Source organism: Zootoca vivipara, chromosome 8 (genome assembly GCF_963506605.1).
Source record: "Zootoca vivipara chromosome 8, rZooViv1.1, whole genome shotgun sequence".
Classification (NCBI taxonomy): domain Eukaryota; kingdom Metazoa; phylum Chordata; class Lepidosauria; order Squamata; family Lacertidae; genus Zootoca; species Zootoca vivipara.
Genome location: NC_083283.1, coordinates 45,592,261 through 45,616,629, shown reverse-complemented (window position 1 = coordinate 45,616,629; position 24,369 = coordinate 45,592,261). Strand labels below are relative to the sequence as shown.

Below are 24,369 nucleotides of genomic sequence, written 5' to 3'. Positions count from 1 at the left end.
CTACAGTTTGTTTGGATTTGCATGACATGACAAGCTGTGGTTAGTATAAAAAACAAAAAACAAAGCGAAAGGTTCCAAACCCATCCTTACCACAGGGAAAAGGTGAGTGCACAAGTCCAGTAAGGAAGCTTGGCTCATTCTAAAGAATAGTGTAGCATTATGCCTGAACGCCACTGTCTTTCCACTAGTGCAAGGGTTCTTAAACTGTGGTCTCTGCACAACTGGTAATCCACTAGCTTTGTTCAAGTGTTCCACAGCATTTCTGTAGCTGAAGGGGAGTTGAAGATGGGAGATAGCACACCTATCAGATTGTTTTTATTTTTAATTGTCTTTTATTTCTTTGAATTGGTAAGAAAACTAGAAGAAATAAAAGAATCAATAAAATACAAATTTTAAATATCATACAGCACCTAATATAGGGCATTATAATTGTTACAACAGGCAGGAAAATCAATACAGTGGTACCTCTACTTACGAATTTAATGCGTTCCGAACACACATTCGTTAGTCGAATCCTATAGGGATGCATTGGGAGAAAAAATTCGTACGTCAAAGCAACCCTATCTAAAAATTTGTAAGTAGAAAAAATCCTATCTAAACTGCATCCAAGATGGCGGACGGAGCTCCGTTCGTAAGTAGAAACATTCGTAAGTAGAGTTATTCATAAGTAGAGGTACCGCTGTATTTCGTCTGCCAAGACCCTCAACAACTTCAAGTGGTCCCTAGGCAAGCAAGCCACTGCACTGGGGCCTTAATGGAGCAAAAATGGTTCCACAGTTCCGCTGTTTTTCTAACGGAAAACCTCCAGAGAGCACCAGATCTTATTGAAAGTATCCTGGAAATGCTTACTGTCATGGTCCAGGACACAGACTTGAAAATTTAAAAGCTTAACAGAATAAAAATGTAAAACACCTGAAAAGCATTCAGGGTACAAAGGCCGAAACATGGAAAATGACATTGAGTTAGATCTAAAATCTTCATCTTCTTTTGCAGGCATTCAAGAAGGAGCACAATGCACCAAGTGTAAAAGCAACTGGGCACTGAAGTTTTCCATCATACTGTTGTATATATTATGTGCCTTGTTAACAATAACAGTAGCCATTCTTGGATACAAAGGTATATATCACATCTATAGCAGCTGCCTTTTGAGTACGATTCCAAGAAAAAGGGATAAAAGGAAATACTTATAAATAAAAGGATTTTCAGATTCAGTATGATATGATTTCAGAAAAGGCTATTCAGATATATATTTCAGTATTAGAACTGTTATTTTCAAAGACTTATTAATATACATTCATTCTGATCTATACATATTTTCTTGTAAATAAAAGCCTGTTTATGCAATTGCAACATCCAGAAATTCTGTACATATGGCAGGCTATTAGGGAATGTGTACCATCTGCGCACACATGAACTTAATTTCTGCAATCCTTAACCTACCCCAGGCCTTTATTTTTTACGGATAAGAATCACAGAAATTAGGAATATATGTATATGTCCCAGGCCACATGCTATTTCATATGTATGGTGAACTGCACACAGACAGTCCTTGAAATCCTACCAAATACAGAATTTCCAGCCTTACATTATGTTGATTACCAGGGAACTGACTTTCATGTAAGTGTGCTTTGGGAAAAGAATGTAGACTTTGGGAGAGAACAAAATTCTTTGTATGGAAGAGGTTAACATATATTCCATTGGGAACTCCATCCAGGTAAATCCTTTTGAAGTCTATCATGGAATATTACATCCATCTTTGTCAACCTTCATAAGGATGGAGCCTTCATTCCCAAACAAATATATTGTAATGTAACTCCTAGAGATATTTTGTCTTAAGGAATTTTGTGATCGTGATACTTCTGGTAGCAATTGGCTAGGCCACCGAGAGAATGAAATTGTCAACAATATTTAAGTGTGGTGTTTTTTTTAACCCCACACAATATCAAATGTTTGGGGTGGATAAAAACTTTTAAACACTTGTTTTATTCTTGGTGCCATTCAAGGAGATTTGGCAACAGAGACAAGGCTTCCTAAGTCGAGCTCTCTAATTAGTTTATGACAACTCTGTTTAATGGTGTAGTTCTTTTGAATTATTGCTAAGATACTGTTTTTATTGTTCCAGTTGTAGAAAAAATGGACAATGTTACTGGAGGAATGGAAAATTCACATAAAAGATACGCCGAGAAACTCACAACAGTGGAGGGTGACCTGAAAAAATTGGGTAATTCATATGCAAACAAAAGCAGTATGTTAATTATTGTTTAGTTTATTGACTGATCAGATTTCCTTGTCAGCTAATTAGTACTTAAGCCCTATTCAAGAGCAGTAGTGTTGGTTTTTCAATGGAGAAACCTATATTGTTGGAACTATTCCCAGAAAGGAGGAAATATTTTGTGCCTAATCTCTTGCAGAACCCCAGCTTGTCCCACGCATAGGGATGGAGGAGAAATCAAATTCAGTTCACATTTAAAGATGAACCTTACACAGTTCACATTGCAAAAGAATTCAAAAACTGAAACGTAGCCATCCTTCAAAGTTTGCACTTCTTAGAATTTTGCAATGCAGTTCTGCAGGCAATACAGTTCTCCATGTGATTCATTCATATGTGCTCTTGAGAAAATTAGGACCTTTTACGGTACCAGTGGCACTTAAGTGCACCATTGCGTTTTATGTTAAAGAAAAAGGAACTATCAGGTTATGTTGTCTTAAAGGAAAAGGAGCCATTATTCTGTTCTTCTAGAGTTAAAAATCAGCCATATGCCAAAATATTTTTGGTTTGTTTCATCTGTTGAATTAATTCTGACAAAAAAGCAAACTCTATTAAAGCAAAGTTCCTCTGCTAAATAATAAGCTACAAAATCACCCCTGAATTATTATTATTATTATTGCTCTCTCTCTCTCTTTAGATTACCAAGCAGCAGAGAAAGCTGTGAGCACCAACACAGAGCTTTCAAGCTTCAAGGCTGACATTCTGGCCCTCCGCCAACAGCTTCATGAGATTTCAGAGAAAACAGCAAAGAACAAAGATACACTGGAGAAGTTGCAGGAGTCTGGGAACATGTTAGATGAGCGGCAGAGCCAAATGAAAGGTGTTTTGGATAGCAACTCTTTCATGATTTTAAGTGTCAACAAAACTCTCCAAGCTTACAATGGCTACATCAACGACCTTCAGAAAGACACGAGTAACATTCAGACAAGTTTGCAGAGTCAAATGCACTCACATAACATAGTCATCATGAATCTGAACAATCTCAATCAGACCCAAGTTCAGCAAAGAGATCTTATTAGTGCTTTGCAGAGATCTGTGGATGATACAAGTCAAGCTATCCAAAGGATCAAAAGCGACTTTCAAAACCTTCAGCAGGTTGCCCTCCAAGCACGGAAGGACACAGACTGGCTCAAAGAGAAAGTGCAGAATTTGCAGACATTAGCAGCCAATAACTCAGCTTTAGCCAAAGCTAATAATGATACACTTGAGGATATGAGCAGTCAGCTTAGCTCATTCAGTGGGCAGATGGAGAACATCACCACTATTGCACAAGCCAATGAACAAAGTTTGAAGGAGCTCCAAGAACACCATAAAGAATATGAAAATGGAACATCTGCCAAATTTAGCCAGCAAGAAGACCGATTTCAAAACTTTGAGAAAGATATTGTCAACATCATTAGTAATATTAGCTACACGGCTCATCACTTGCGGACACTAACTAGCAACCTTAACGATGTCCGGACAACATGCACAGATACTCTTAGTAAACATACAGATGAGCTGACTTTTATGAACAACACATTAGCAAATATTCGCCTGGATGCGACTGCTCTCAGGATGCAACAGGACGTGATGAGGACAAGATTAGATATTGAAGTATCCAATTTATCTGTAGTAATGGAAGAAATGAAGCTGGTAGATTCTAAACATGGTCAGCTCATTAAGAATTTCACAATACTACAAGGTGAGAAATGTCTCAGATAATCCACTGTACATGGTGCCAAGATACTGACTAGTAATGTTTGTTTCTCCCTGCAATGTAAATATCATAAATCACAGCCATGGGTGCTAGTGCAAGTGGGTAGCACAGCTCACTCAGCCCAGGCTGTACAATTACTGTTGTGCCAAAAACCACAATATTTTTGTGTCCCTCTGTGCATTGCTAAGGAAGCACTTCTTCTTTGTGGTACTACATCTTGAACTTTCCAATCTGGAAAGTCCTATCTGAATTTCTGGGACTGAGCTACTGAAGTGTCCTTACTTTTCCTTAACACTAACTTGGTCAATGGTTCTGCACCTAAATATTCTGTAGTATGGCTGCATGTGCTTGTTTGATAGCCTACGATGTTCTAAATTGTACTTGCCTTTTGACTATGAACCTTGCACATCACCACCTTGATTAACTTTGGCTACAGAATGAATACGTGGTGTTTGTTTCATAGAGTGTATAAATGCCTTCTTATAAAGGAAAGTTTCTGCTTTCTGCATGTCCGCCTGTGTTCTCTGTAAGTTTGCTGTTGGTCTGAGTAGCTGAAAAGGAAATAATGCTGCTTAGGCATGAAAATGGCTGTATATTTTATGCCCAATCTGTTAAATTGATGAAGAGAGGTCAAATCTATGAGATAGGCCTTAAAACTTTAATCATTGGGGATTCAAAGCATACAGTATTTATTTTTGAGGTGATTTTAACTCAATATATTTCTATGTTAGGGAATGAAATAGTAAATGTTATGTCCTCTATTCCAAGTGGTTAGTTAAAGGTAAGTAATCAATTAAACACTCTTAAAGTTCTACTGTAGGATTTCAAAAAGTTGGAAGATGTGCAATACCAAGAAATAGCAAGAAACACACAAAAAATCCCAAATGAAATGGGATGTCTGTACTTGGGGGCCGGGGGTGATTAATGCTAAATGCACATTTTCTGAACAAAGTCAAATAAAAAGTATTGTAGATGAAAAGCAGCAGAAGGGAAAGTCGGGCATTACTGTTTGCCCAAACATGCATAAAGGGCATTGGGAAAAAAATTAATATTTTGATAATGTAGAACTACGTTTCACGTTAAATGCAGGAATTAAAGGCACCTATTGGTATGTGGCACTAGATGAGATATAGTATATATATGCTGTTGTGGTGGATTTTGCAGCACAATTATTTGAAAACCCACAGTTTCAAGTATTTCAAAATTTAATATAAATTGTGGATTCGTTTCCACTCACAGAAGTAGATGTAAGAAGAAATAAGTATTTTCATCTATTAATGTTGACCAGTTGATCTTGACCTTCCCAACCTAATTTGCAGCTTAATATTCCCAAAATTTACCTATCCTCTTGCAATTGCCTGGAATTGAGATTTTCTGAAATTAAGTACCATCTCAATCAAATCACTGGATTTTTTCTAGAGGAATTAAATTTTAATACATAAGGTAAAGAAGTGTTTCAGCCCTGAAATACCAATTCCTGCTTAGGTGGAAATGAATGAAAAATATTAGTTGCACTGTCGCCAAACAATTCAGTTTTAGCAAAAACAGTAACAGATAGTTGATGCTATGTTCGGAACATTCTGAAATAGCCACTAAAATAAGTTTTTTGCTGGTTTTTCATTTGTTCTGATTATCAAGAATTTGATAGGTATCGATACACATATTGGATACTATGAACTAAGTTAACAAATGTTAACTTTTAACTGCATACTCCTCGACATGCAGTATGTGTGCAATTATACCATGGCATAGACAGACCTTAAACACACAAAAAAATATGCCCCAAAGCTAACAGAGGTAAGTTTTACCCTCCTTCTTTAATAATGGAACTGGGGATCATCCAGTGCAGCAGAAAGGTGGGAGATTCAGGACTGACAAAAGGAAGTACATCTTCACACGGCATAGAATTAGAGAATTCAGTACTACATGATGTACTCGAGGGAAAGCAACTTAGATGGCTTCTGAGGGGGATTAGACAAATTCATTGAGGATGAGGCTATTTAATGGGTACTAGTCATGATGGCTATATGCTACCTCCAGTAACAGAGGCAATCTGTCTCTGAATACCAGTTCCAGGGAATCATGTCCCAGGCATCTGGTTGGCCACTGTCAGAACAGGATCCTGGACTAGATAGGCCTTTGGTCTTACCAGCAGGGCTTATCTTACGCTCCTAAACCTGTTCCAGGCTCTTTCTCCACATGCCTTAGCTGCCAAGTATCCCGTTTTTCGCGTGAAACCCCTGGATTTTAATCCGTTTCCCACTGTTCTCCCGAATGGAGAAAAATCACAGAAATCCCCCGGATTTCCTACCTGCCAGCGAGCCTCCATTTTGGATGCCGCTCTGCCCATGGGCACCGGAAATCGGGCAGAGCGGCACCGGAAGTCGCTTCTACGCATGCCCGGTGGCCATCTTGGTGGTGGCCGCATAGCGGCGGCCGTCACCAAGATGGCCGCCGCCATGTGGCCACCACCAAGATGGCCGTCAGGCATGCATAGAAGCAACTTCCAGTGCCGCTCTGCCCGATTTCCGATGCCCACACATGGGCAGAGCACTCCCGGAAGTTGCTTCTACGCAACGTCCGGTGCCGTGCCACTGCTGATCCCGCATTTTTCAGCGGGAGACTTGGCAAGTATGACATACATACACACAGTCCTTGGTACTGTGATGCATTAATCCAGTATTTTTACTGTAATTTAATTTTAATATATAGAACTGCCATATTAACGTTCCCCTCATGTTCAAATTATTTCAGGACCTCCAGGCCCGAGAGGTCCCAAGGGGGACAGAGGGCCCCAAGGTCCTACTGGCCTTACTGGGCCCAAAGGACAAAAAGGAGAAAAAGGTGAACCAGGACCAGCAGGACCGCAAGGTGAAAAGGGACCGATTGGACCAGCCGGACCACCAGGTGAAAAAGGCGGGAAAGGTTCCAGAGGTTCACCTGGATCCAAAGGCCAGAGAGGTTCAACGGGGAAGACTGGTCTGCCAGGACCTAGTGGAGAACCAGGACTACCCGGACCACCTGGCAAAGATGGCCCCCCTGGCCCACAGGGCCCCCCTGGACCTCAAGGTCTACAAGGAATTGTTGGGGAGCCAGGAATACCTGGTCCACGTGGGTTGCCTGGTCTGCCTGGTGCACCTGGAATGCGTGGACTACAGGGCCAACCTGGACCTCCTGGCCCACCAGGTCCAGGAATACCGGTGGCACTACAAAGCGAGGCTAATGGTAAGCTCTTTGCTCACATACATCTCTACCAGTCTGCCTGTGTCTCAAAGTGTCTTCTAGTCAAACCGTATCTGATTTGCCCTTTATACTTGTCAGAAAATAGATTTAAAGGCCGGGTTGTTAGAAAGATATGACTGCAGCTCTATGAATGGAAATGCCATTCAAATTATATTCTGGAGTCGGTATTGTTTGTCAAATTGATTGGATCCTAAAGGGTGGAATGCCACTGTACTACATACAATACAGCGGTGTCCAGACATTTAGGAACTGGTCACATCAATTCAGGTATTTATGGGGGCCCAATTTTCTTTCACTCACTGGCTGAACAAAAGTGTTCCATGTTTCAGGTTGTCCTGTTTACTGGAAGAATTTTTCGGGCAATTGTTACTACTTTTCATCGGAAAGAGCCATTTTTGAAGACGCAAAGGCTTTCTGTGAAGAGAAATCATCACATTTGGTTTTTATAAACATTAAAGAGGAGCAGGTATAAACCGCATCTGATACTCTGACAACTAGAGGTGGAACCTTAGCATCATGGATATCAAAATATTGGTGGGGGGCAGCAGGGGTTATTAGATAGTTTCAGTTTTCCAGCAGTTCCAACTCCAAACTCAGTAAGGGCCTATTTGCACAAAAGAGCGACACAGGGAATTTCATGGCTGTTGCTGATAAAGAGTACTAGTAACTTCCTTAAAAAGTGTCGACAGTGTTTATTTTTAGGGCCAAGCTACATTCATCTCCTGACTTTTTCTTTTACTGAATTGATTAGACGTTGCCATTTCTTCAAAGCAGCATCAGTGAGTAAGGTATCACTCTTTCATGTCATACTATTTTCCCCAGTCAAAATTCTGCCCCATCCATGGCATTGTTGGCCCGACAGGGGAAAATAATACCTTTTGCTTTCTAGGCAGTTGATTGTCAGTGTGACACCTGTGTGATATGTGCCCAAAGGTCCTCTCTGGTGCCCACACAGCGCTGCTCCCCCCCAACCTCCCACCTTTGAAATTAGGCTTGAAAAGATAATTCTTTTGTAGCTAATTGAAGGCTTTTTATCCGGCCTAATTGCTGGTGAAGGGGAGAGTGGGTATTCATGTGTGTGGCTGTGGTGTGTGCCTGCATGCGAGCATGGTTGCAGTGTGTGCATGGTGCCCACAATAGTTTATCCAGTTTGCAAATATGCCCGTAGGCACAAAAAGGTTGGCGACCCCTCGACTAGCTTGACTGAGGGTGTGGAGGTTGGTGTTGATTGGAAAGACAGCACAAAGAAAAGGTGTTGAACATACCCTACCCTTTCCTTCCTACTGCTTTTTACCAACTGGCAGCCCTCTTCCTCATGGCTATATTTAACTAAAAAGAAATGGGGTGGGGGTGGGAATCACCCATGGATCTCGCAAGGCATGCAGCTCGACTCTATAAGGGTGCTTGCTAATAGGCAATTGTCTGAAGCAAAAGTGGTCACTGTTTAATTAATATTTATGATAACTATAATTTGATAATTAATAAGTTATAAGCAATGGAGCTCAAAACCATGAGTAGTCAACTTGGAATAAAAGGGACTCAAGGGACTTTTATGCCCAACGAGTTTACATGTTTTGAGATATGGAATAACGCAACTAGTACTTTCTTCTGTACACAGCAATGGCTTAAAAAACAGGTTGTTGCAAAAGGCAGCTTCTGGATTGGCCTCACGGACTCAGTGAAAGAAGATGAATGGCGATGGCTGGATGGAACCTTACCAGAATATATGTATGTGTAGGAAGGATATGAATTGTTCTTTTTCCTTCTTTCTTTCTTTTTTGCTACTGTTCTTGCTATTGGGTTTTTTATTTGTCATCATGTAGGCAGGATACTGCAGATGGGAAAGATTGCTGCAAACTTCTGAAGAAATGCTTTACCATGAAATGCTGTTATCTTTTGCTCTTCTATACTCAGGCTTTCTCTCTGGTTGCATTCACAAGGTTTTATTTTCTTGCCAAAAAAGAAGATGGATCATTGAGTAAAAGAATCATAGAACCACAATAAGCCAAGTTTGTTATGGAATTTTATTACAAACTGGGGATAGAATAATCACAGATTTTTTTTCTTGATCTCATTCTTCATTTTTTAAATAATTTGTATTACAACTGCCCATAAAGAGAGGCCATAATGTTAGAGGAAAATATTTTCTCTTATTTTCATTGAAACTTACTAGAAGATCAAACTGAGCCAAGTTCTTTTTAAACTCTCCAATGTTTCATTTAGGGCCATTGTTGGATCACAGAAACCGAAATCCGTTATTCCCACCAAGTGAAATAATGCCTGTCTCCTTCAGTCACAATTTGTCTTCCATTTGGCACTTTGTTAAGGATGTAATTCAAAATTGGCTAGTCCTGTCTTATCCTGATGAAATCCCCAGGTACTTAACTTAAATCACCTTCCTAAAACAAGCATAACCCAACATGCAGTAAAATCTTTGAATTCTCAGAAAAGATCTAGAGTTTGATCTTTGAGAGCAAATGGCCATGTGAAGTAAACAAAGGTGATACCTCTAAATTCACATTCTGTGTCTCTCAACATATCCTGAGCCCTTCGTATCTTTCTATGAATCCTATGTGTATTAGAACATAGTATCCTTCCACTTCTCTTTTACCCTGTCAGGTTAGCAGGCTATTATGTTTTCCAGGGCCGGCTCTAGGGGTAGGCTGGGTGGCGCCAGGGCGCCGGACCAGCAGGGGGCGCTGCGCGGCGGAGCCGCGCGACAGCCCACCAGCTGCGGCAAGAAACGGGGCGGGGCGGGAACGCCGGAGCGATCTCCGCACCACGACGCCAGGGCGCCCGACATGCTTGAGACAGCCCTGATGTTTTCTATTGTTATTAACAGCTTTTTATTGAATTTTCAGAAAAGAAACAAAAACAAAAAACCAGTCAAATAATACAAACTAAATTAGAATATATCAAGTCCAGACCAAACCAGTGGTTAGACATCCAAGCAAATAGATTTGTATGAAGAGTCTATATATCAGAGAACTTCCCATCTTTATTGTGTTTTTGGAAAGTCACCTTCTCATCTGCTGCCAGTTGAGTCATGTCCACTGTATGATGGGGAGGGGGCAGGTGGAACAGACTGCTGCTTCCAGTATTGAAGCATTAGATATTTATCCACCATGAGTGCTAGAAGCAGTTAAATTACCCGTCAATAGAATATTAACATCCATAAATCAGTGAGCTATGTTGAGGTGCCATATTTGGATAGAAAGGCAGAGGAAAGCATATTTTAGTTTATAAATACAGTAATAATTATGCTGTGCTTGATTCTAATACAAAGGGCTCACATTTCTGAGAATCTGTCATAATATGTGGGGATAAAGTATACAGAAAACCAGAAAACCAGGCATGTAGAGCCGCTCCTAATTTGTATTAAGCCAAGATTGAAACTGTCTTCATTTTTAGTATAGAGTGCAATTTAGGGAAATGCACTTGCTGCTTGTCGTCTGAAATCTGGGAGGGCGTGATTTTATCTGAATCCAAATTGCCATTTTATTTCTCTCTCTCTTTCAAACACAAAAGGCATAGACACATGTGGCTTTTTATGCAGCACCTCTGAACTTTCCCCCAGTGTTTATCTTATGTTGTATTTTGCATGTTCCTTTGTGATCTAAAGACCAACAGTCACTTCAGCTAAATGTTGTTGTTTTTCTAGAAAACTTGGTGCCTTCCCAAAATGTCACTCAAACTCCATGAGCTGGACAAGCATGTTCTTAAATCCTTAAATTATTTAGCTTTGGGTGCTGTGCCATCCACTTCAGCCAGCAACCACAGCCCTGTGCTTAATAAGCTGTTTCTTCAATATAGACGATCCTTTAAAATCCTGATATTGGCAGCACATTCCATTTAATAAATCAAGTGATTTTGGGCCCATCATGTAAAATTTTCAGCGGAATACTACCGTAACTTGCTCTGTAAAGGCTAAAGGACTTTAAAAATTGTCAGGGTTTTTGTTCATTTCCAATCTGAAATGTAATTTGCTCCGCAAAGATGCAACAGAGGGTTGAAGAAACATATGCAGAAAAGCCATCTTTGCCAAAGTGTTGGCTGGTTAACTGTGAATATGCCTTGGGTTTATGGCATTTTAAAACTCTTATTTTCTGCTTCTTTCCGTGTGTTAACAAGAAACTACCAGTTTGCTTTGATTTGGGGATGCATATACAAATACAGCAGGAAGACATCCTTATGTCACAGTAGCTTATCTGCAGCTGCAGAGGAAGCAGCTACGGTAAATGCTGCCCCATTACTACTCCATCCCCTTCTTATGCATCCTTGTCCATCCCCAAATCAGAACAAAGTTCATTGGTCTAATTTTAGGGCTCTGAGCTTCAGCAGCTTGTTGAATTGATTCTCTTCTCTGCAGCCCAGATGTTTTCCATTTCCAGGAAGAGTCATGCATTGTTTGTTATAAGGAGTATGTTTTCTGCTCAGAACAGACTGTCATTATTTTGTTACTGTTTTTATTATTCTCATCTGTCCCAGTATCACATGATGGTTTGCTATTTGTTTTGCGGAATGATCTATTTTCTGTTTTGTTGAAAGAAACTGGAGCGCTGGACAACCCGATAACTGGAAACATGGCCATGGACCTGGGGAAGATTGTGCTGGGTTAATCCATGCTGGGCTTTGGAACGACTTTCACTGTGAAGATGTTAACAGTTTTATTTGTGAGCAGGAGATGGACAAAGGTATGCTAGAACCTTGACTAGGATCAATTCTCATTTGCTACAAGGGCCAAACCCCAAGCCAAGTTTAAACAGCTGTAAAAACAGAGGACCCAGTCCTCTATGCGTATGACTAGTTGGTTGGAAGCCCTTAGAAGAGGATTGCAGTTCAACCCAGTCATGTACAGATCAAAGCTTATTTCTAGTTCAGTTTCTATTGTTCAAGCCATTGAGGTTTTAAGGTGCTGGCCGGAATCCAGAGACTGTACAGCCCCTCTAGTCCCCCTCCCACACTTTGGAAATATGAGCTCCATGTATTTTGCACAGCTTGTGTCCAAAAATATACCCACCTCTTCAAGAAGCAAAATCTATACAATAGATTTCTCTTCCCAAGTTACCACATAAGGACACATTGATGCATGTTCAGGATTCAGAAATACAAGTATAGCTTTAGTCACAACAACCTGGGATATATACCGTCCACAAGATTCAGTTTCAATACCAGAAGGCACAGATTCAGTATAAAGTGCTTTGAAGGCTGTTCAGTTCAGTCCAGATCCGAGTTCAGTAAACCGAATTGTCTTTCCCATTCACTATTATTGAAAAATTTAAAAATAGTTGTAACTTTTTATCCTTTGGAAAGAATTGGATGAAATTTTCAGGCATAATAGCCTCTCCTGAATGGATAAAGTCCAATGAATTGCATTTCCCCCAGGTTTTTTGTTATGTTTTTATGTTGGGCATCTTTACATGTTTGCTTTGTACAAGCAACAAATGATTTTTTGGTAATTTTTTGGCATAATTGGATCAAATTTGCATGCCATTAGCCTCTTCTGAGGTGATGAATTCTGTTCTTAGCCTGTTGGTTTTTTAAAACAGATATTATGTTTAAAGCTTTTCTTTAAACTTTAATGCATTGCTTTTCCTTTCCTGCTTTAGCTGAAGCTCTGGGATTGTAATAGGCTGTGGACCTTATAAGAGACACAAATGAGTGAGATTTCCTGAATGATGAAGTATCCTCTGGGACAGAACCATCACCCAACCAAAAGAGGGAGCACTGAGAACATTGATGAAAAAAATTCATCAGCACAATTGGTCCGCCTTATCTTCTAATTTTTCAGGGGCTTTACAACTTGTTGCACAAACGCATCAATTGGAAATACAATTGGACTAAACCAGCTATAGATCCTCTTCAACCACAAAACATACAAATGCTGAAGATTTATAAAACAATGGACTATGCCATGCTGACTACAAATCATGACTTTTCCACAGGAAGAAAAAAAAGAATACAAACCTACTGTGTAAACACAATAGCCACTTGCTAAAATCCCAAATGCTGGCAAATTATATAAATATACATTTATAAATATATATAAATTTTATATATAAATATATATAGGCCAATTCTGATCAGTAATATAGAATATACTTTTAAATTTTTTGTATTTTTGTACAAAATATTTGCTTACTACAATGGTCTTTTTAACTGCCTTTTTATATAAATATAGTACACAGAAGCCAAAGAAAACAGCAGTGATACTACTTATAATTCACTAGAAATGATTGACAGGTATACGTCTCATCAGTTTAAAACACAGTTTTGTTTTATAGATAAATATATATGCCAGATAAATTACCCAAGTTTAATAACTTTTGAAGCTGACTGTAGGTGGCATTTGCAGTATTTTAGCAGCCATCACCAATCTGGTGCCCTTCACATGTTTGCGGGCATAGCAGTGCTGGCTGAGACTGATGGGAATTCTAGTGCAAAACATCTGGATGCCACCAAATTGGCTAAGCCTGGCATAGAGCAAAGATAAGATATGATGTGGTTGTCTAATACCATTTTTTTGGTTGATTCCATTTCATGGATGGAATGACTGCAAGATATGCAGAGTAAACCATGTACGGATGGGAGCCTAACAACAACTGCTACAATGATGTCTTCAAAGAAGTGGGGTCACCATTGAGTGCAGAGGCCAGAACTCAGTAGCGGAGCAGATTCTTTGCATGCAGAAGGCCTCAGGCTTAGTCTCTAGTATTTCCAATTAAAAGGATCAGTAGTGATGGGGATGACCTCTGCTAAAGACCTTGGACAACTACTTATACTGGGCCAGATGGACCAGTCTGAACTGTTTTTAAGGCAGATTCCTACATTCCTGTTATCCTTCCTATCTAGAAGGTTTCTGTTGCCAAGAACTCAACTGTAATACAGACAAATGGAAACGTAAGGCCAAACTAGACAGTTCATGCAGTTCAATGTGTGTAACTTGTCCTCAATGTCTTGTTGGTTGGTTGGTGTGCATACCCCAAAAATATTTGAGAGGAGCTAATGGGCAATGGAACAGCCATACCCTTTCCTTTTTAGCCATGTTTTCACTCCAATCAGTTCCTCCAAGCTGCACGTTTTTTCTCGGCAGGGAAGAATGGTGTCTTATGGGATAGATTAAGTGCCTCCTTTCCCAGTGCTGCTCCTCTGCTACTTGACAACCATTCCAAAAGGGGTTTGGGTGTTGTTGTTTTTTAAAGACACTGAAGAGAACTTATATGCATCTACTTCTAGTTTGGTCCTCAGCTGGCACAAATACTGGCATTAAGACTTCCTGTACAAGCATAATGTTCAGGAATGAATTTTGCTTCAAGTAAATTTTGTGCTCAAAATAAAAGACATGTCACACATTTTGACCTTCATGAGAGTTACTTGAGGTTTGTGCATAGATGGCACCACACTGTTTGTGTGTGTTTAGATTTACTAGGAATGCTTTGTGATTACTTCTGTTGAAAGTTCACAGCACCTAAAAGGGATTCCTTTTGTCATGCAGCAAGCAAACTGATCATGTGCAGAAGCAAATGCAGACCACAAGTTTGACATCATATCTAGACAAAGGAGGAGGACAGAAGACATGGCTCCTTCCAGAAAGAATCTCTAAACAGAAAAAGTCTCCAACCATTCCTTGTCATGCTTCCTTTTCCATTCATTTGGGAAGCTATTACATTCTGCACTCTGTAATCATGCCAACCAAGATAAACAATGAAGAACAATGTGCAACTGTGAAACCAGAATACCAGAATGCTTTGGCTTCTTTACACAAACAATTCTAGAGTAAATTCAATATTCATGGCATAGCAGACAAGACTAACCATTCTAAAAACCACTTACTGCACCGTATCTACCTTTCAGTCTCCTTCCTGACCATTGTTCTGCCATTTCTTGCTGTGCCTGATCAATTATATGGGACATCATGACAAGTCACAGGGCTCACAAAATAGATATACTATTCATTTTTTAAAACATTTCAAGGAATATATTTAGGAGTAGAAGGAAGTTCAGAACAGCTTGCCAGAGATCCTTTCTCTGAGGAATTTTTCCTTCAGTCAAGCCTGCAGTTACTGTTTCCTAGAGATTGGTGCCATCTGTTCCCACACAGATCTGACCAGTTCTGTACGATGCAGCTGATTAATCTGCAGACAATTCACACAGGGCCATATGAGTTGAGCTGACACTGCGTTAGTTGAGCACATGCTGAAGTGATCATGTGCTCAATGTACGCTTTCAGCAGATTTGTGGTACCATGGGAAATGTCAAATGGATGCAAGGTAGCTACATACTGAAGCCATAATACAGAATGCAAGGTGGCTACATACAGAAGCCTTTTGGCCTCTGCCATACTTTATAAAGGCCAACTCAACCCTTTCCAACACTAATTATTCACGTGACAGCCTATTCCCCCAAACCTCTCAGTACATGGGGATTGCAGTACTGTCAGTCAGTTCTAGCCTCCAGTTTCATTGCCCCACTTTGAATTTGTTGTGTGAATGACCGTGTCACACAAGCACAACCTTTTTATATGATACCCCAGTCACTCAAATGCAGATGGCATAACTGATTGATGCATGGTGTCAACAGTAGGACTTGGAGCTATCATGGAGTTACTGATGGAATATGGCTGCCATTTGCTGAGAAAACAGGTAAATTTGGAGCACTTTGGAACACCACTTTAGTATTCACAAACATGTTCTTCCTCCCTCTTTCAAGTGCACATCAGTAAATTTTTCAGCAAGCTGCAACCAGCATCACTTGTGTGTGTGCATGAGAGAGAGAGAGAGAGAGAGAGAGAGAGAGAGAGAGAGAGAGAGAGAGAGAGAGAGAGAGAGAGAGAGAGAGAGAGAGAGAGAATTGTTGTGGAGGTGGGGGGGATGATTAACAAGATCAATCCTCCTGGCAAACTGGGAATATCCCCTCACTCATCCCACCATTCTTCAGCAGAGTTTCTTTTTCTTTGAGAAAAATAAGTGGCCCATGTAAATGTAAACAAGCTTTAATAATAAACTGAGAGAAAACTCTAACAAAATAACATAATGAGAGAAAGTAAAACATCATGAGGCAGGTATGAGGCAAGAAACAAGAAGAGGCAGTTGATCCCTCTTAACTGACATTCATAACTGAACACACACTGAAGGGAGGGGCTGATCCCGGAGGAAAACACACAAGCCCCGCCCACCAGATACCAAGCACTCTACTATTCAAATTAGGCCCCAGTGTTTTTCTTACAATAACAACATGTTATTATAGTATCTCTAGAAGTATGGTGGAAGCCTTCCAGGGATAATTGCAAACATCTTCATGTAATGATTACAATACCTTGGCCTTACTGTAGAATAGGGTACAGACAAACTATTTTGGAGAAACAACTTTATGCTTTCTCTGTCCCTAAAGAGCTATCAGTGTTCTCCTAATTGCATTTGGCTCTCTGTGTTTTGGTTCACCTTGTGTCTGTATGAACCAAATACATCACAATATTTTGGATGATTCCACTGATGTGATCACATTAACAAAGTTGAAAAACTTAAAAGTTTATACTCATTGAGAGCAAGGTCAAAGTATGCAATCAGCCTAAAATACACAATGAAACGCAGAAATTCCATAGTAAAGTTACTGAAGACTGTTTTGTTTTGTTTTGTTTATGTACCAATTGGAATTCATTATTAATAAGGCTGTAAATGCCTTATGCTAAAGAATGTGTGTTTTTGCAACTCTTCCTAGAAACCAGAATGAAATTACTTAAAAGAACTACAAAAATCTGTCAGTCATTTCACAATTAATTTGGCTCCCCGGATTAGAGTGGCAAATTACTTGGAAGACGAGGCTTTTAAAAAATTGAATCCCTTCATCTGCCGTAATAAAATCTTCCATTTCTCTTTATGTAATAAAAATGTAAGAATGTCATTGTGAAGTTCTCCCCATTGAAGGATTTGTGTTACCACATCACAATCTTGGATTTGCATGAAGTCAGGGCAGGGCTGAGGCTCCAATACTTTGGCCACCTCATGAGAAGAGAAGACTCTCTGGAAAAGACTCTGATGTTGGGAAAAATTGAGGGCACAAGGAGAAGGGGACGACAGAGGACGAGATGGTTGGACAGTGTTCTCGAAGCTACGAACATGAGTTTGACCAAACTGTGGGAGGCAGTGCAAGACAGGAGTGCCTGGCGTGCTATGGTCCATGGGGTCACGAAGGGTCGGATACGACTAAATGACTAAACAACAGGGCAGAATAAGGGAGCAAAAGCGAAGGCAGGTTTCACAGCAGCAGTGGCCATGGCATCAGAGCAAGGAGGCACACAAAGAGGAGGGGAAGTGGTTTAAAGCAACAGAAGTTTGAGTAAAGCACGGATGGAGGAAATGGAGAGGGAAAATGACAGTTTTATACAAAGGCAGAGACTTGAATGAAGCAAGGATGGAGGGAAACTGAGAAAAGATGCCTATTTTAAACACTGGCAGAAGTTTGAGTAGAGCAAGCAGGGGTTGGTATTGAGGGGTGAAAGGGGCACTTTAAAACAAGGTCTGAATACAGAGAGAAGGGAGTTTGGAACTTGTTGGTGTTATCTCCTGATTTAGAAGATAAACCTCTGTCACGGTGGCCGGATTGGGCTACTTCAGAGTAACGACTCTACACAGCTCTGCATTTTATCTTTTATTGGTGCTGAGTATTTACAGTGCTGATGGCAGTGCTATTTACAAAGACACATCTGTTCAGCTTGAATCAGAACCTCCAAGTGGCTTTTGGCGCGTCTTGCGCCAGCATAACAACTTGGGGAGACCCATCCTCTTCCCCCGATGCTTTCTGCGCAGTTCCGGAGTTGGGGGGACTGGTCTGCCCCCCTTCCTTCCCCCTTCCTGTCCCACCTGGGGTGATGGCTCTTCTACCCTGCCAGAGCCTTGGACACCACTTCCTGTTTCCCCACTTGAGCTGGAGCTTTCCCTCTTTTCAGCCTCGCTCGGGGCTGGGCTGGAACTCAGGAGGGGAGGGGCTTCGCGATATCCCTTGCCCCTCACAACCTCTCTTCTGTCTTTTCTTATATATGTATTTCCTCTTTTCTTTGTGCCCCACCCATTCTGTTTTAGGAACAGGGGTGGAGCAGGTACAGGATTGGGGCGGGGACTGTAATCAGATTATTTATTACAGGTAGGTAGCCGTGTTGGTCTGATGCAGTCAAAACAAAATTTAAAAAATCCTTCCAGTAGCATCTTGTTGTTGTTTAGTCATTTAGTCGTGTCCAACTCTTCGTGACCCCATGGACTAGAGCAGTGTTTCTCAACCAGTGTGCCTCCAGATGTTTTGGGACTACAACTCCCATCATCCCTAGCTAGCAAGACCAGTGGTCAGGAATGATGGGAGTTGTAGTCCCAAAACATCTGGAGGCACACTGGTTGAGAAACACTGGACTAGAGCACGCCAGGCACTCCTGTCTTCCACTGCCTCCCACAGTTTGGTCAGACTCATGTTGGTAGCTTTGAGTAGCACCTTAGAGACCAAGTAAGTTTGTCATAGGGATGAGCTTTCGTGTGCATGCACAATTCTTCAGATACCTTCAGTATCTTCAGTATTTGAAGTAAAATAAAAAAATTCCTTCAGTAGCACCTTAAAGACCAACTAAGTTTTTATTTTGGTATGAGCTTTCGTGTGCATGCACACTTCTTCAGTATTTGAAGAAGTGTGCATGCACACGAAAGCTCATACCTATGACAAACTTAATTGGTCTCTAAGGTGCTACTGGAAGGATTTTTTTTTATTTTGTTCAGATTATTTATTCAAACCCATTTGAAAATAACAGTAGACGTTAAGTAATAAAATTCTATTTACAATGTTGCATAGCAGATGATTATCTGAGTAACACATGATGAGAAGCCTAAAGGACAGGTCTTTTTTTTCCCCCAATTTTTTTTATATGGTAATATGGCTTTTTCTCATAACAAGATATTAACTACTGTATATGCATAAAACTGTATAAAGCATAAAACATACCCATGCTAACTAGAAATCAGGTTATTAGAGTGTGGCTTGTCAAGTATTCTTATTGTCTTTAAAGATAAACGGCTTTCCTTTGAACTATTCTCGCATGACCACTTTGGAAATACTGAGTAAGCTGCTTAAACTAATCAGGTGATCTCTTATGCATAATCCAGTCAAAGCAGAATGAGGTAGTAGAATTGTGAGTCTGTGTGGGACAAGTGATTTTGGAAAACAAATGTTCTATGTCATTTTCTGAGGGGAAGAAATGTAAAAAAGAAAATGAAAAAAGAAAAGGATGCCTACATAAAAGCCTCATAAAGCGTTAAAATAATATCTATGGCCCAAGATCCATGATTAGCTGTGTAGTTTGTATGCCAAGCAAAACTAAGGAAACTGGATTTTGTATTATATCCATGAAGTAAAACCTGCCAGCCTGTGGATGTACATACAATAGATTCCTATAAATCTCTATTATATAATATGGAAGGGGGACAGGCTGAAAAAAGTGCTATATTTTTTTTAACAGCCAGCCTACTTTGAGCTTCAGCAGAAAAAGCAAATGGGAAGTCACTATTATACAAGTACTGAAACAAATTCAAGGGATTGGCCTTTTTTTAAATGCATTTGACCAGTTTTTGCACACTTTCATTTTTCCTTTGGTTTATTTAAGCAAGCAACAAAATACAAGACCTTAGTACAGTATATGGATTGGGCTTGGTAGATCACAAGCTTGTGTAGCGCTGTATTAGTCATTCATTGTTCAGGTTAACAGAAGCACGGGTCAACCCTCATTTTCCTGGGAGCGTACAACTGGCATATTAGGTGTAACTGATAAAATGCACTCTTGTTGCAGCCAATGAAAGCCTCAAGCCCTCCGTGTTGCCTTTTGTACCATACTTGTTTTCAGTACAATTAAATATTTGTTTTGAAGATATTTTGGACTCTCCTCGGAAAGAACCACCTATTATACAGTTTTAATCTTAATAATTTTTATTGGCTGGCACTGCCATCCTATCTGCCTTTAGCCAAACTAAACATTAGGCTTGTTTAAAGAAGCTACTCTTGAGTGCCTTCGGTTACATGGTATCTGTGGTTTTATGTGACGTGGATTCCTTCTGATTTTCAGAGTTGTGGTTTTACACATTAAGGTTTTTAATTTAATCATATTCTACTACGGTGATGCCTTCGAGTTTAAAGCACACTTGCTATCCAAGAAAAATTATTTCCTGTTTATCGTAAGGTGGGTGGACCAATGCAGGAAATGACTCATGAAAAACTGGGAATGGCTAGGCTAGCTTGCTTTAACTGAATTAGATTCTTACTTCATCTGAACAGCAAATATATTTTGTCAGAGTAGAATAAGAAGAACAGTAGAAGTAGAAACAAAAAGTTTTTTAAAAATTCCTTCCAGTAGCACCTTAGAGACCAACTAACTAACTTGATGAAGTGTGCATGCACCCGAAAGCTCATACCTATGACAAACTTAGTTGGTCTCTAAGGTGCTACTGGAAGGAATTTTTTTTATTTTTTGTTTCGACTATGACAGACCAACATGGCTACCTACCTGTAACTAGTAGAAGGAGAAGTAGCTTCATTATAAAGCACGAGAGGGATGAGGAAGCAAACATCTTTTCAACTGAGCTTGCTTAGGACATCCCCTAGGATTAGTAAGTACAGAAAAAATACTTCCAAATAAAACATGCCCTTTACTAATTTGAAAATATACCAGCTGTGGTGAAACAGAACCAACATGACCTCTACTTTGGATCACTGATGCAGTCAAAATGCCTTGCAAGTTTCTAGCACATCAAGCCCAACTGCAAGCTGTAAAACAGAAGCCAAACAGTACATGCTTGTTTTCTGGGTGAGTTCTGACACCTACTGGCACAATAACCAGTTGCAGCAATGATGTTACAAATAAATACACTTAACAAACTGTTCTCATGCCAGGAAGTGAAAAAGTAAATAAAATCAGAACATCTTTGATGTACAGTTATCCAAAGGAATAGTATTTCTTTCATCCATTCATTCTGTTTTGGAAAAAAATAAACACACACTATTTTTTCAGCTAGCCAACTGTAATAACAACAACAAGGTTTATTGGTATGCCTAAAAACAAGTGACTCAGTCAAGTCCAAGTGCATTTTTTCCTTTGAGTGAGCATCCTGCAAATAATCACAGCACAGTTTCCAGTCAAGTGGGGCAGGGGAGATAATTGCCTTGTCACAGGACCTTTTGTCAATAATGGTTTCCATGATTCTGCCGTTTCATTTCCCAATTCTTACCTATTTTACTTGCCTGCTTTTCATAGCAAATGAAATTGGCAAAGCTGCTAGGTGTATGCTGCAGAGCTCAATAGTGCATATGCGTCTAAAATTTAATTTGTGGCCTTTGTGGACTTTCCCCTAAAGCTCCTAACTGTGGGTGGGGGGGGGACGATTCCAATTGTAATGCGGGGGGGGGAATCACAGACCTTCCCAAGTGTCCTATTTTCCAGGGACAGTCCTGGATTTATAGAAGCCATCCTGGTTTTTTATTTGATCCCGGAATGTGCCAGTTTTCCTTAGGAAGTCCCTATTTTCATCAGAGAAATGTTGGATGGTGTGTAGTTACGAAGGAGATAAGTAACTATACTAGTTTAGAAGACATCTGAAGGAAACCCTGAACAGTATAGGGAAGTTCTTTTAATGTTTAGTGTTTTATTATATTTGTATATATATTGAAAGCTGCTCAGAGTGGTTGGGGAACCCAGTCAGATGGGTGGGGTATAAATAATAAAATTATTGTTGTTGTTGTTGTTGTTGTTGTTGTTGAATAGGATGTCCCTATTTTCATCAGAGAAATGTTGGACACCCGTGTTTCCCAGTAAGCAAAGTTTCTATACTTTGTGTTTCCCCAAAAAAGCAAGATACGCCATTGTATGCTACATAGCTATGGAACATCTAGCTTTAAGGGTATGCTGCCAATCATGGACATTGTCAATTATAATATATCCCTCAAATCTAATTTATGCTGCAATCTAGATACAGTAATGAAATGTGTTTCTCTTTATAAAAAGACAACCCATTGATGGTTGTTCTCGGTGATCCCAAAGAGAATGTTAGCAGAATTTTGCAGCAGCATCACATCAACAATGAACTATTTTTCTCAGTGTATGTGGGGATTTTCATCCAGATTTTCGTGGGGGGGGATTCCAAAAGGTGGCGTATTGTTCTGGATCTTAGGACAATTGTTTGGCTCAGCAACTTTGGTGTTTGTCTAAAAAAAACTCAACAATTTTGGGGGTGTCTGGTTTTTACTTTTTGAAATAAGGCAACCCTAGTGGAGCATATTGTTTTGATCTACAAAGGAATGGTTGGTTGTTTTGTTTTCCTCCCCAGAGGTATCTGATCAAGAAGAAACCAAAATGGATGTATGAACTTGCCCACTTATACAGACTGTTATCGGATGGGGGCCTCTTGGTGTCCCAGTGACTCACGATAGGCCTCATTAGCAGCAGGGAGAAGCCTTTCACAGTTCCTGCCATTAGGTTCTGGAATGCCCTGCGAAGGAAAGTTCTCCTTGCCCCCTCTTAAAACATTTTAGTGTTTTAATTCTGCCAGAAACTGTTTTAATTGGAAACTCTGGATTGTTACTTTCACTCTGTGGCTTTTAATTCTTCTGATTAGCTTTTTTATATATGGTATTGTTTTTTCTTATGGTTAACCACTAAAGCCTTAGAGGTATGCCCAGAGGAAAATTATTCGGGAGGAAGGTCAAATTTTCAATTACATTTATTTTATTTATAACCAGACGTTATAAATTATTTTAGTTTGGGTAGTTCATAAGTTTCTGTGGCATTGTTTTAGGTTTTGTCTTTGTCTCATAAGATCGATAAACAATGTATATCATTTGGTAATAATTGTGTGAATATTTTTCGCCAACATGTTGCATGAGTTGTACTACTAGATCTTACAATCCAGGCAGGTTCATTCACATGGGGAAAATGTATACTTTGTTTTCTAATTTTCTTAATTCATCATTAACAGTTTTGCTATTTGAAAATAAATATATTCATTTTTGGATGGATTTCTTCTCTTTTTGGAAAAGTATTTTTATTCTCTCTTACAATGAACTATAACAACTTCAACAAACATTAGAATACTGATGTTCTTGTGACATTGCCCATTTCCCTCTTTGAGTTCATACTTCTTGTGGTTGGTTTAAAACAGTGCTTTCTCTTCAAAGTGTAAGGGTCTACTTTTTAATGAACTTGAACTTGCTCTTCATTGTAGTTCAAGACTCAAAAATTGTGAAGTACAGGTAAAATTTGCTCCTTTAGTAAGTACTTGCCAAAGTGTATAATTACATCTCTAGTAGTACCACCATCTTAGCTGTGTGCCCCCAGAGCTCTAAACACGTGTTATTTTTCCTGGGGGATATCTCTAGTTCTGGATCAACAGTTTTAAGCCACTGAATAAGAAAGGCACCAGGTCTCTTCCTCTGCTGAGGAAATAATGCAAATATTCATCTTGCTCACTGGCAAGCCACACCCTCCCCCACCAGCTGGGATTGTTTTTATTATTTTGTGTTCTGTGCTGTATCATTTTTATGTTGCAATTCACCTAGAGAACAATGTTATTGAGTGCATTTATATAAATATAGTGAGTAAATAAATAAAACTTGGCAATAATGGCCATTCGCAGATCAGCCAAAAGGGATGTTCCCATTTGTGAGTCGTCCCCCCCCCCAACCGGGTCATATCAGGCTAACATATTGCTACTCTTTTAAGATCAGTGGGAGTTAAAAGGAGAAATAGGGTTGTTATGAAAGAGTGGCCTTTACAGTTTTTTCATGCACCACTGAGGATAGCAATGTCAACAAAAATAAGAAACATTTCATTTAGTCTTACCAATAGACCATAAAAACAATTTGGAATAAAGAGGTTTTGTGAGTCTCTCCCCCACCCGCACCCCCCACTGCACTGGCAACTGTGTTGTGCCATGTGTTTTAATAAACAAACAGTGTAGAGCGATCTTATCTAAAGGTGAATCTGCGCTGTTATCTTATAAAGATGGTGACAAGAAGTGTTCAGTCTCCAGAGAGTTAAGGCAATGAAAACATCTAGCTATGCAGTAGTATCACTAAAAGAACAATTTCCTATTTGGTTTTCTTACAAATTTGCACAGAATCAATCAAGGTGACAGCTAGG

At 39.8% G+C, this 24,369-nt stretch overlaps 2 protein-coding genes across 4 annotated transcripts in view; both read left to right on the top strand.

The window, feature by feature from the left end:
• Window positions 1-14,563, top strand: part of COLEC12 (collectin subfamily member 12) — a 75,690-nt gene extending 61,127 nt beyond the window's left edge. The window contains exons 3-10 of one of the 3 annotated variants that reach the window (XM_060277890.1): window positions 994-1,116; window positions 2,123-2,221; window positions 2,907-3,953; window positions 6,723-7,193; window positions 7,541-7,677; window positions 8,830-8,939; window positions 11,760-11,905; window positions 12,827-14,563. In XM_060277890.1, coding sequence (XP_060133873.1) covers window positions 994-1,116; window positions 2,123-2,221; window positions 2,907-3,953; window positions 6,723-7,193; window positions 7,541-7,677; window positions 8,830-8,939; window positions 11,760-11,905; window positions 12,827-12,840 — 2,147 coding nt within the window. In that variant the 3' untranslated portion in view covers window positions 12,841-14,563. Of the gene's footprint in view, window positions 1-993; window positions 1,117-2,122; window positions 2,222-2,906; window positions 3,954-6,722; window positions 7,194-7,540; window positions 7,678-8,829; window positions 8,940-11,759; window positions 11,906-12,820 lie in introns of all 3 variants that reach the window. The other 2 variants (XM_035125924.2, XR_004693236.2) reach the window with 2 other exon arrangements.
• Window positions 1-24,369, top strand: part of LOC132592550 (uncharacterized) — a 254,823-nt gene that overhangs the window by 54,251 nt on the left and 176,203 nt on the right. The gene's annotated exons all lie outside the window — the stretch shown is intronic.